This window comes from Actinia tenebrosa, unplaced genomic scaffold (genome assembly GCF_029948245.1).
Source record: "Actinia tenebrosa isolate PJP-AT-01 unplaced genomic scaffold, QUT_ActTen_1.0 PGA_scaffold1__47_contigs__length_23844297, whole genome shotgun sequence".
Lineage (NCBI taxonomy): Eukaryota > Metazoa > Cnidaria > Anthozoa > Actiniaria > Actiniidae > Actinia > Actinia tenebrosa.
The window spans coordinates 6,714,639-6,725,420 of record NW_028292578.1 but is presented as its reverse complement, the minus strand read 5'-3'; the positions used below and the strand labels follow the sequence as shown (position 1 = coordinate 6,725,420).

At 37.1% G+C, this 10,782-nt stretch overlaps 1 protein-coding gene across 1 annotated transcript; it reads left to right on the top strand.

The window, feature by feature from the left end:
* The first annotated feature begins 1,784 nt into the window (after positions 1-1,784).
* Positions 1,785-9,499, top strand: LOC116289185 (uncharacterized). The gene is made up of 14 exons (XM_089033330.1): positions 1,785-2,920; positions 3,122-3,359; positions 3,660-3,768; positions 4,375-4,478; positions 4,551-4,666; positions 4,934-5,010; positions 5,253-5,527; positions 5,662-5,813; positions 6,000-6,081; positions 6,806-7,014; positions 7,368-7,460; positions 7,691-7,907; positions 8,253-8,339; positions 8,587-9,499. The coding sequence occupies exons 1-14, from the start codon at positions 1,910-1,912 to the stop codon at positions 8,922-8,924; spliced, it is 3,108 nt and encodes a 1,035-aa protein (XP_088889456.1). The 5' UTR covers positions 1,785-1,909; the 3' UTR covers positions 8,925-9,499.
* The last annotated feature ends 1,283 nt before the right edge of the window (positions 9,500-10,782 follow it).

Here is a 10,782-nt window from a genome sequence, read left to right as displayed (position 1 = left end):
AAGGACATTACCTCTTAGCAGTGTGGTTGCAAGCCGTTTATTGTTCAATGAGATATGGACGTTATCTAAAACAGGGAAAAGCTGTAAAGGGATACTTGTATAAGTAATTGATACTTCATCCTAAACCCCTCCCCAACCCTTGATGTATGGATGAAATATCATTGTTGTATTTTAGTTGATTCACATTCACCTTATGTTATAGTATAACCCTCACCGTCACCCTCACCCTTGCTGTAGGGATGAAGAATATCATTCGCATGCATTCAAAGTTTCTTTTATTTTATCTTCACATTCATCTTGCAGAGTATACATAGTATACATAGTGTACATTGATCTTATATGTCATACATATTACTTACTCTATGCATGCACTGAATCACGACTGCATAATAATAATTATCATTAGAACTAAATCAAAATATTGATGTCTTCAAAAGAATGAGCTTATGGAATGAATTATTATTATAATTATTATTGTTATTAATATTATTATTGTTATTCTCAATAGCTGGAGGGCAAACCCTTGGCTGATCAAACTCTATAAATAAATAGAAACAAAAGTGTAGTAGTTGAAATCATGAATGAGGCAGTTTATTGTCAACATTAAATAATTCTACAATAGTGATATTGTTTAATAATAGCGGTCAGTGTTTGTTGGAGTTCGATGATATATTTAGTCAGCGCTTAGAATCTAGCTTCGTTAGTAGTCCGATTTTATACTTCTAAACTAATAATTATTAGCATGGTTTACGCTGTCTTCTTTTCTACTTAAGATGTAAACATTGTTTGCAATAGACCTATTATTATTGTTATTATTGATTGATCCATCCTTTGATGTAGAGAGAATCAATCAGTCCTAAGTAAGCTGCTTTGCCTATTTGTTGTTGTTGTTTTTGCTCGCCTAAATATCAAGAATTAAAAGTAATTGAAACAATAACATGGAGCGAGCCGCTAAGCGCTTTCGAATCCATAACAAATCACTGCTGTTAATACATCAAGAACTGGGAAGAATAAAAGCTAGCTAGCTAGCTAGCTAGTAAATGAATTGAATACAAAGATAGATATATTAAGTATCCATATCTTAGAATAAAGAACACTTGAAATATCAAACTAGTTGGGTCTTGACTTGAGGCTTCGAAGTATTAATTGTTTGTTTGATTGAGTTGTTTGTTCAAGCGATTCGCCGCTTCGTGGGAACTGCAAAGAAACAGCAGCGAGCTGTTGACAGATAGAAGAAGCTTTATAGCATATGATCTAGCTCACTGACTGATTGAATGGACTGTTGAAAGCCTATCGAGCTTCATTTCCGATCCACTGTTGACGAAAGGCAAGCTTGCTGTGTGATAGTTGATAGACCTCGCATCGATCTTTCGATCGCTGTTGATCGAAGCAGTCCTTTCTTGGCGTAAGTTGTACGCAGTTTTGTTCGTAGCTTAGAAGTAGTAAAGCCCTTCGTCAACCTTCACTGCCATGGAGAACTAACATCGAAGTCGAGAAAGGTTGTGCGATCGAAGAAAAGTCGAGTAAAAAGTCTTCTTTACGAGCGAATTTTGCGAACGGCTCTGTTATTGATCTATAAAAAACAGTGTCTAGACACCTTAATGGGTTTTCATGAGGAGCCCCGACCCTTCTTTTTTTGTCCCAGCGGTATATCTTGGAAGCGTTGAGTAGGTGATAAGTCAATTAGCATTGTCCAATCGTCAGAGGCTTCGAATGATAATATCAACAGTACGAAGAAGGTTGCTTTCAACTGCTTTCGATTAAAATAAGCAGCTCAGTTGTTCAAGCTTTAATAGGATAATGCTTTTTATGGTCATGGCCAACTCTTGGCGCGAGAATCAAAACTTGATTCTCCTCTCGCATCACATTCACTTTGTGGTTCGTCGTTGGCATCTCAACATGATGTATCATGGCCGTCTTCCATCAAGTGTTTTCCTCCACTCTAGACGTTAAAAAGCACTGGTATGCTCTAAATTCCGAAGTTTGTGGTACCCTTCCGAGGAAATTTTCTAGTTATAAAGTTTTTAAGGTTTTTCCAAGCGATATTCGAGAGGTGGCGATAAAAGAGTTGACTACGATCGATGGAGGCGAAGTTCCCGCCAAATGGTTCGTAGGCTCAGAGTCGAATGCAAACAAGAATCGAACTCAAAATGTTTTCGTATCATCGACGCTTGGTGTGATTGCAGGCATTCTGAGCTCATGCAAGGAGGAAAGGACGAAAACTTTGGGTCCAATAAAGCACATATTGGACCTTATTCAAGAACAGAGGCTTGACAACGAAGACGTCTCGACCCCTATTAAAGCCAATAAGAGACCATTGCTCGATGAAAGAAAGCATCATGCCCATTCCAAGCTGAGCCAGCCAAATGAAATCCATTCCCAGCCGACTAGTCCTCCTTCAAATCACGTTCAGCCCAGCCCGCCAAATCTTATAAATCAGTCCAGCCCGCCAAAACTTAATTATTTCAAGCAGACCCCGCCAAATCTTGATTGCAGTTTCTCTTCATGTACCAGTGGTAGCAATGATTTTTCCATTATAGAAATTAAGAATTCTGATTACACTCCAGCCGTGAAGAAAAGAAAAATAAGAAAGCAGGCAAATAGAGTCATAAAAGAAGTACGAGAAGTTTGTAGGCGAAATAATGAGACACTTGCTTCTGCCTTAGCAGAGTCTTGTTTATTGGATGGTAAAAAATATTCTTTCTCACGAGAAACTATCACGCAAGTGTTTGACGAAGTCGTGAAAAGAAAAGGGACCAAGAGAGCTTTCAAAGAGCTTCTCTCAGAGGACACGATGGGGAAGCACTACGAGTCAATGCGTGTCCCTGATTGGCAGTACCTTCTTCTGAAGCTGGAAGCAAGAACTCCAGACAAAAGTTGGCAGATCTTTGTTAATCGAACAGATTTGGGAAGAAACAAAGTAAGTTTATGAATACTATCTGAGCTTAATATTCATGCATTTCTTTATTAAAAATATATGGTTTTTTGTTTATTTTATGTTCTGTACTGCACATGTGAAAATTTATGTCTATATTACATTTTTATATGCTGTTTATGTCAAACTTTGTATGTTTGTTAGAGTAAAATATTAATTTAATCATTACACGCAATCATATTATAGACAAATGGAACACCAATCATACCCCTTAAGAACCACATGAAAGCTCTTCGAGGCATGATAAATACTACTGTCCATGACCTGTTCCAAGTTAGGCCACTCCCAAATCAGATTCCCGGGTACCAGATAAATCTTGCTTCAGCAATCATTTGGTCCATAAGAGAGCAAAGACTACATGGGTGCGACAAAGCAGATAACTTCATGGAATTCCATCTCAAGCTTGATGGCCGGCCATTATTTGGTAACAATTCAGTCATATTACTTGTATTTTTTTTTAAATAATTGCAAATGAAGTCACCAAAGGTTTTCTGAGAGGGTATTTATCATAATCTATCAGGGTGTTAATATTATTGAATTGTTTTGCTTTTACTTTGGTACAAATTCATAAACTTGGATAGAAATTAAGATTACTCTGTTGATTATTCCCTCTCTTACATTTGAAATGTCAGTGCAGTTCAGAAAATTTAATTCTTGGTGTTTAAGTTTCCTTCCTATTTTCATTAAATAATGTACTCAATATTCCAATTCCTTATTTTGATAGGAAAAGACCAAATAAACATAGGAATCGTTCCAGCAAAGCATCCATACTTATCTAGTCAGAGCTCCAAAGCTGTGTATACAGTGGCCATTGCAAATTGTGAAGAAAATAGGTATGTATATAGAAAAAAACTATAGAATAGCCAGCATATAATGCAGAAATATCAGTATCAGAATTCGGAAATGGTATGTTTATATTGTTTGCTAGGTTTTCTGAAGCTTTACCATTCAGTATTCAGTTTGTGCATAACATTTATTAATTTGTTCTCTTTATGATAAGGATTACAGTCAAACCAACTAGTTCCTGCGTTCCTATCAAGTTTGAAAGATTGAATTCATTATTATTAATTTAACAAAGGTTGCAATCTACAACCCAGGCATTAAAATAAAATGCTCTTTCAGAAGTTTTTGAATGGAGTTCTTGAACGAAGTATTTATACACCACCACACAACACAGTTTGAAATGGTAACCACAATGGTATAAAGATTTTTGGTTTTGCATCAATCTTTAAAGAACTGGAGCTATTTGAAATCCAAACCTAGATTTAAAGAATGCAATCTTCGCTTAAATAATGCAAACTTCAAAACGAACCCAGATTCAAATTTCAAATAACAAACTGAACCTTCCAACCTTGATAGAAATGCATGAGCTGGTTTGATAGTTTAATAGTTTGACAACTTTTTTCTTGAAATTTAACAGCAGCATATTTATTTTATAGGCAAAACATCAGAGACATGATTGTTGACATCAATTTCCAGAAAGACCAGATTAAAAGGAATGGCATTTCTATTGATGGAAAATTGTATGGAATCAAATTTAAAGGTAAACTAGAGAACTTTACCTCTAGTGATGCTAACTAACCATGATTGATGTTAGTCATTTGTTGCTTTTCAGTTATTCTTGATTACAAAGGATTCTGCCTCTTACTGGCTAAGGCAAATGATGGTAATTTCGAGCTTGGTGGAAAAGGCCTCAACGTTGAATTTTGCATGTTTTGCCATGCGATACGGGTAAGAAATTCATTTATACTTTTACATTGTGTACTCTCTATATATGTGCATTCTGATCAGCAATAAATATGACAAATTTATAAAAACATCCAATTAATTAAGGGTACTTCCCATTTCATTAGAATAATTCAATTCACATGACAATTTCTCTAATCGACTGGCACCCACATGGACACTCAAAATATCAATGAGCCCTAATTCTGTAGGAAATAAGCTAAACACCAAGGAAGAATAATGATTATGTATTCATACACTTATATGTAATAGCTGTGTACCAATTGTGATCTTGGACCAAATGAGGTTTGCCTGAAGCATTTCTCTATGTGCAAAGCAAATATTGGAGGGTAAGTACACAACTATTAATACATAGGTTGTGAACAATATGTCCTTAGAATTATGAAATTGCTAATTGAAAATCTATATCAGAGGTATGGTTTGAGATCTGCTCTCTCTCTCTCTCTCTCTCTCTCTCTCTCTCTCTCTCTCTCTCTCTCTCTCTCTCTCTTGTGCAAACAACATACTTATTAATCATTAAAGTCATGTATATTTTGAATTAACTGTGCCTTTTTGTATCTATGAAATTCAGCTTCCAAGGGATAAGAGATGATTTGACATTCCTTCTTGAAGAAGACTTGACCTCTGTCAACATTTGTGCACTCCATTGTGAGATGCGGAATATGGAACACCTGCTGGCCTCCCTGGGACTTCTCTGCCATGAAGTTGACAGCCTAAAACAATGCAATAAAGTCCTGTCACAGTTTGGCCCAAAGTCCTTCAAAAAAGACAGGATTCATGTGGTAATGAAGCCAGGCCAGGAGTCTTCTGCAGAAAGACACAATATCAAGGTGTCTTCATTTTCAGGTTAACAATATACTGCCTGTGAATGTATGATAAAAATTCCAATGTTCAGTTTCTCTATCTTTTATGATGCTTGATCATATGCTAAAACATTTTAAACAAATGTATCAAATCATTAATATTTATCAATTTTCCAGGTTCTACAGAAAGAGAATTCCTAGAGAACTGTGATGAAATTGTACTAGAATCCCTTCCAAAGGATAAGCTCATCAAGAATTATTTCAGGGATGCCGAGACTGCGAAGCTGTTCATTCTTAACCAAGTCTCATTTTGTCAAGAGCGTTTGAAGGTAATAATGTAGTTGTTATAATGACATGCGTAACTTATCAGTTGTAACTTACCACTGTTAAGGTTATGTTGACCAGTCCTGAGTGATATATCTACTGTATATAGATTATTGGTTTGCATGTAAGTTGTTGATGATAATGTAATGATTCTAATACAATTTGCTTAAATTTTGCCTATTTTTTACCAGTACTATCAAGACTTGAAGGGAAAAGGAAAATTCATAAGAGATTTTGGAAGTCACCAGGAACAAATTGAGATTGAAAAAAAAGGTACACTGTATTAATACAGGGTTTATGGTACTTCTTAAACTAAACTCCTTGAAAACTCCCTAGATTTCATTTACGTTGTTAAGGGCATTTGAAAAGTCCATTAATATTGGACATTCAGCTGAAACTTTTTAAAATAACTCCAATGGCTTAATTACTGATACTTTAAATCAAAGTTTTTTAAAAGAAGGTCCCACAAAAGTCTTACAAGATTTTTTCAAGACTTATTGGGTGTGTAAGATTTCGATATTTGAAGAAACTACAGGACATACAACACTGACAATAATAATTTATTAATGACTGCTCAAGACCCCTTTGCTTTGTGGCGGCACGCCTGAAGGCAGAGAAGAATGTTCGGGTGGCTCGCCTGATATTCTTTGGGTTGAGGCATGTGTTTAACTTGACTGTTAAATAATTTCTTGACAACAGGACACCCAAAACTGACAATTAATGACTGCTCAAGACCCCTTTGCTTTGTGGCGGCACGCCTGAAGGTAGAGAAGAATGTTCGGGTGGCTCGCCTGATATTCTTTGGGTTGAGGCATGTGTTTAACTTGACTGTTAAATAATTTCTTGACAACAGGACACCCAAAACTGACAATTAATGACTGCTCAAGACCCCTTTGCTTTGTTCTCCCTTGTCTGATAAGAGGGAAGATGTATATGTATTGTGGGGTAAAATATTCCTTGGTTTGCAAAAAGTATATATTGTTCTTGTCTTCCCCAGCTGTGGGCACCAAGATTACAGAGTTCTTGACAGATTGGTCCCACAAAAAGGATGAGTTATCAGAAAAATTTAAGGACATTTACAATTTCTCAAAACCCAAGAGTGTTGGGAAGGGCAAAGGTGGAAAGTCCAAGTCTCAGGTGGTAAACCATAACGCACAAGGACTGTGTAGCTATGCAGCAGATTTGATGATTGAGCTATATTTAAAGGTTAGTTCTTGCCTGATTAATTCTGGTCTCATTATTATTTAGCAAGGAAATTATATATTTATAACTCTTTGCATGCATGTGTATAATTGTGTATCATATGAAGCTAGAATATTGTTTCAATTGGAATGCACTATTTCAATTGTAAAATAAATAAATCAAGGGCAGATCCAGGACTATTTGAGGAGGGGTTCCGAACATAAGTTACTTTAAACCTGTACCAAATCAATCAACTGAATCTCGGGTATGACAGGCTATGCAGTATTCAATTTCTTTTTACTTAATTGTGCAGTACCATCAAATCATAATTTCTTTACAGAAATCAATTATTAAATTAATATAATCACTTTTTACAGGTTTTTACTCAGTGGAAAGAAATAGCTCTTATAATAAGAAAGAAAGAGTTCAGTAATGACGAAGAAGATGCTATTGACGTATTTGATTTAAAGGTATATTTAATTGATGACTCATAACCTTGTCTTGGTTTGGGAAAGGAGAAGCAGGATAGATCTATTCAATAGTGGCAATGAAAAAATTAAAAGGGGAGTGCACATTAAAGTTTACCACAAGGAATATACTATGGAAAATATAAAATTCTCTTCCACAGTGTTAGTTTAATACCGAATAATTGTACAAGAAATCTCAATCTTTATCTTTTATATAATTTCTTTACTTTCAGTGTAAAGAATGGGGCTACCTCCTCAGACATACATTTGGACCACGGCTGGGAACAGGTGATTATGGTCACATGGTCATAGATCATGCCTCCATGCTATTACGACTGCACCGATCCATTGGGAAAATGTCAAACCAAGGTTTTGAGGCCAACCATAAAATTCACCGGCAGTTGTATGCACAAGCCTCATCACATGATTCTCCAGGTCATGCAGCATCTTGTAAGTATAAGATAATTGTGAACCGAGTATGGCCAGTCTATGAAAGCTAGTTCATAAAAGTCTCAACAGTAAATAAATTCTACCCTGTATGATATTTTGTGCTAAAGTCTTCCATCTCATTTAAAGAGATGCTAGTGTTAAGAACTCAAATTGGTGAGGTGCATGTCTTTAAGACAAAAAATTAACAAAGTAGACCTTGTTTACAAATTAGGCCTTTGCTACCCTGCTTGCATGCAGTTGCCCACAATCCCAACTGCATTTGATGGCCATTCATGAAAAAGCTCTCAAAGTAAGGAACACAGTCTTATTTCAGTGATTCTGAATTTAGTTTTTTTCCTTTTTCAGTGGAACAGATAATAACCCACCAGTACAGTGAGGAACTGCTGTTCCTGAGGTTATGTTTCCGACAAGCAATTGTGTCTATTGAGAAAAGTAAGTGATAAGCCTTATTTTTTAGAAAATAGGAAAGTAACTGAGAGTTTAAAGGTGTATCAATGGAAAGATGTAATGACAAAAAGAAATTAAAAAATTAATACTTTTATTGATTATGTCAATGATAATGGCACCTAAAGCCGGGTTTTCACTAATGATTCAATCATAAGCATAATGACATATGCAATCACCAAATACTTAGAATAGCCTTGACATTCAGGTAATCTGGCTCACATTTTTATTGCAGGGACACCATTTCATTTTCCTGGATGCCAATGGAAAAAAAGCCATAAGATAGTGGATTGGTCAAGCAATGACAGAACCTGGATATACAAAGTTGATGCTCTTTTCACTGCTATCTTTTCACATGATACCTTACGGTATCAATACCAAAAGAAGGTTCTTCAAGATGGCAGCATTAAGAATGGGAAATGTATTGTCCACCCAGATGATCTTCCAACTTTTGTATACAGTCGAACCTCTATTAAGCGGCACTCTATTAAGCGGTCACCCTCTATTCAACGGTCACTTACTAAAGTCCCGAATTTTCTCTCTCATGTATACTGTAAACTTGACCCCTATTAAGCGGTCACCTCTATTAAGCGGACGTGGTCACCATATCAACGTACCAATTTGTAAACTTGCATTGTATTTCACCTTTATTAAGCGGTCACCTACTGGTTACACATTGATGTATTATGACACCAAATACATAAAACATGTCAACATTCTCTTAACAGTTGTTTAGATAGCATAACTTCAATAACAGATGTTCGTATTCTACGTCACTGTATATAAAGCAAATCCGCAGCACTAGCCAGTTTGTTTCGGCCAATTTCCACTTCGCGCAATTCCATGGTCACGAAGAGCTGTCGCTAGCGCTTAGCAAAGTGAACGACATGTTTCATGAACTTAAGTTGTCTGCCCCTAAATTACAAACAACCATAACTGAGTTTTTTTCATAATACTGTACTGTAACTTAAACAAATCATGATTTTTTATAGCAAGAACAAACCACTGTATTGTACGTACGTAGTCATGCAATGTTGTTCTACAGTTTGCGACGAAAAAAAATATTTTGAGTGAGCAATTTTGCACTTTATTGCTCTATTTTCTAGTGTTACTGTTTTCTAAGAATAAAATGTACATTTCGTGATCAATTATGCACTCTTTTGTTAATTTTCTACAAAATGTGGCCTAAATAAGTAAAACCTCTATCAAGCGGTCAACCTCTATTAAGCGGTCACTTGGCTAAGTCCCGTGGGTGACCGCTTAATAGAGGTTCGACTGTATAACCATGAAGATTGGGAATGCCTATACAATGTCTCTAGTACTGCATCATCCAGTAGCCCACCAGCCAGCCCTGGGTCATCCAGTAGCCCGCCAGCCAGCCCTGGGTCATCCAGTAGCCCGCCAGCCAGCCCTGGGTCATCCGGTAGCCCGCCAGCCAGCCCTGGGTCATCTAGTAGCCCGCCAGCAAGCCCTGGGTCATCCAGTAGCCCGCCAGCCAGCCCTGGGTCATCCGGTAGCCCGCCAGCCAGCCCTGGGTCATCTAGTAGCCTGCCAGCCAGTACTCCCAAACTTGCAAGCCCTGCTTCTTCTACTAGGTCTTTGTCTATTTGCATTGCACCCCATGCAACACGTGGTCAGCTTGCCAGTGCTAGTCTTCCAGCGGTATTGTATATCCCTAGAAATCAAGTCCAGATAGTGAAAACTAACAGCAATGCACAAGATCCTTTCCAGTTATCCCATCGTCCTTCAGAAAATGTTGTCCAGATTGCAATGAAAATGCTACGTGATATTCAAGGGCCCTGCAATTTGACTGGGACAAAGGCTAATAACCTCTATGTATCCTTAGGGGCTCTTGGTACGTTTGACTACGATGGCCTGGAGGTTTGTGAAGCTTTTAGCAAGGCTGCTAAGATACAAAAAAAAGTCAATGCAGAGGTGTTATGGCTCAAGGATGACAGAATTAAAGATTTGCTACTTTCTATGAGACCTAATGAGGAATTCTTAAAAGTTGGCAATCTAATTATGGATGCTGCAGATTTTAGTAACCTGGCTTGTGAGAGATACATTGATGGCTATACAATAGACATTTCTTCTCTTACTTTCCTTGAAGCTAACAAGCCAAGCACTGGTCTTATTATATACGTACCGAGCTACACACCAACCTGGGCTTCCTGTGGGATTGAATTCCTGAAAAACAAGCTTTCCCAATTCCTTCCAAGCCCTGGATCAAGTAATGTTTTGCAGGTACTGTGCCCAATTCATGTTGACAATGTTCACTGGGGGCTTTTGTATATAGATGTGGTACAGGGTAAAGTACTTTATGATGATGGTCTTCACTTAATGCCTCCAAGAAACTTCTACCCGGTTCTTAGAAACTTGATGGAAGTACTGAAGTTGACATACCCACATTGTCAAGCACTAATAAGTCATG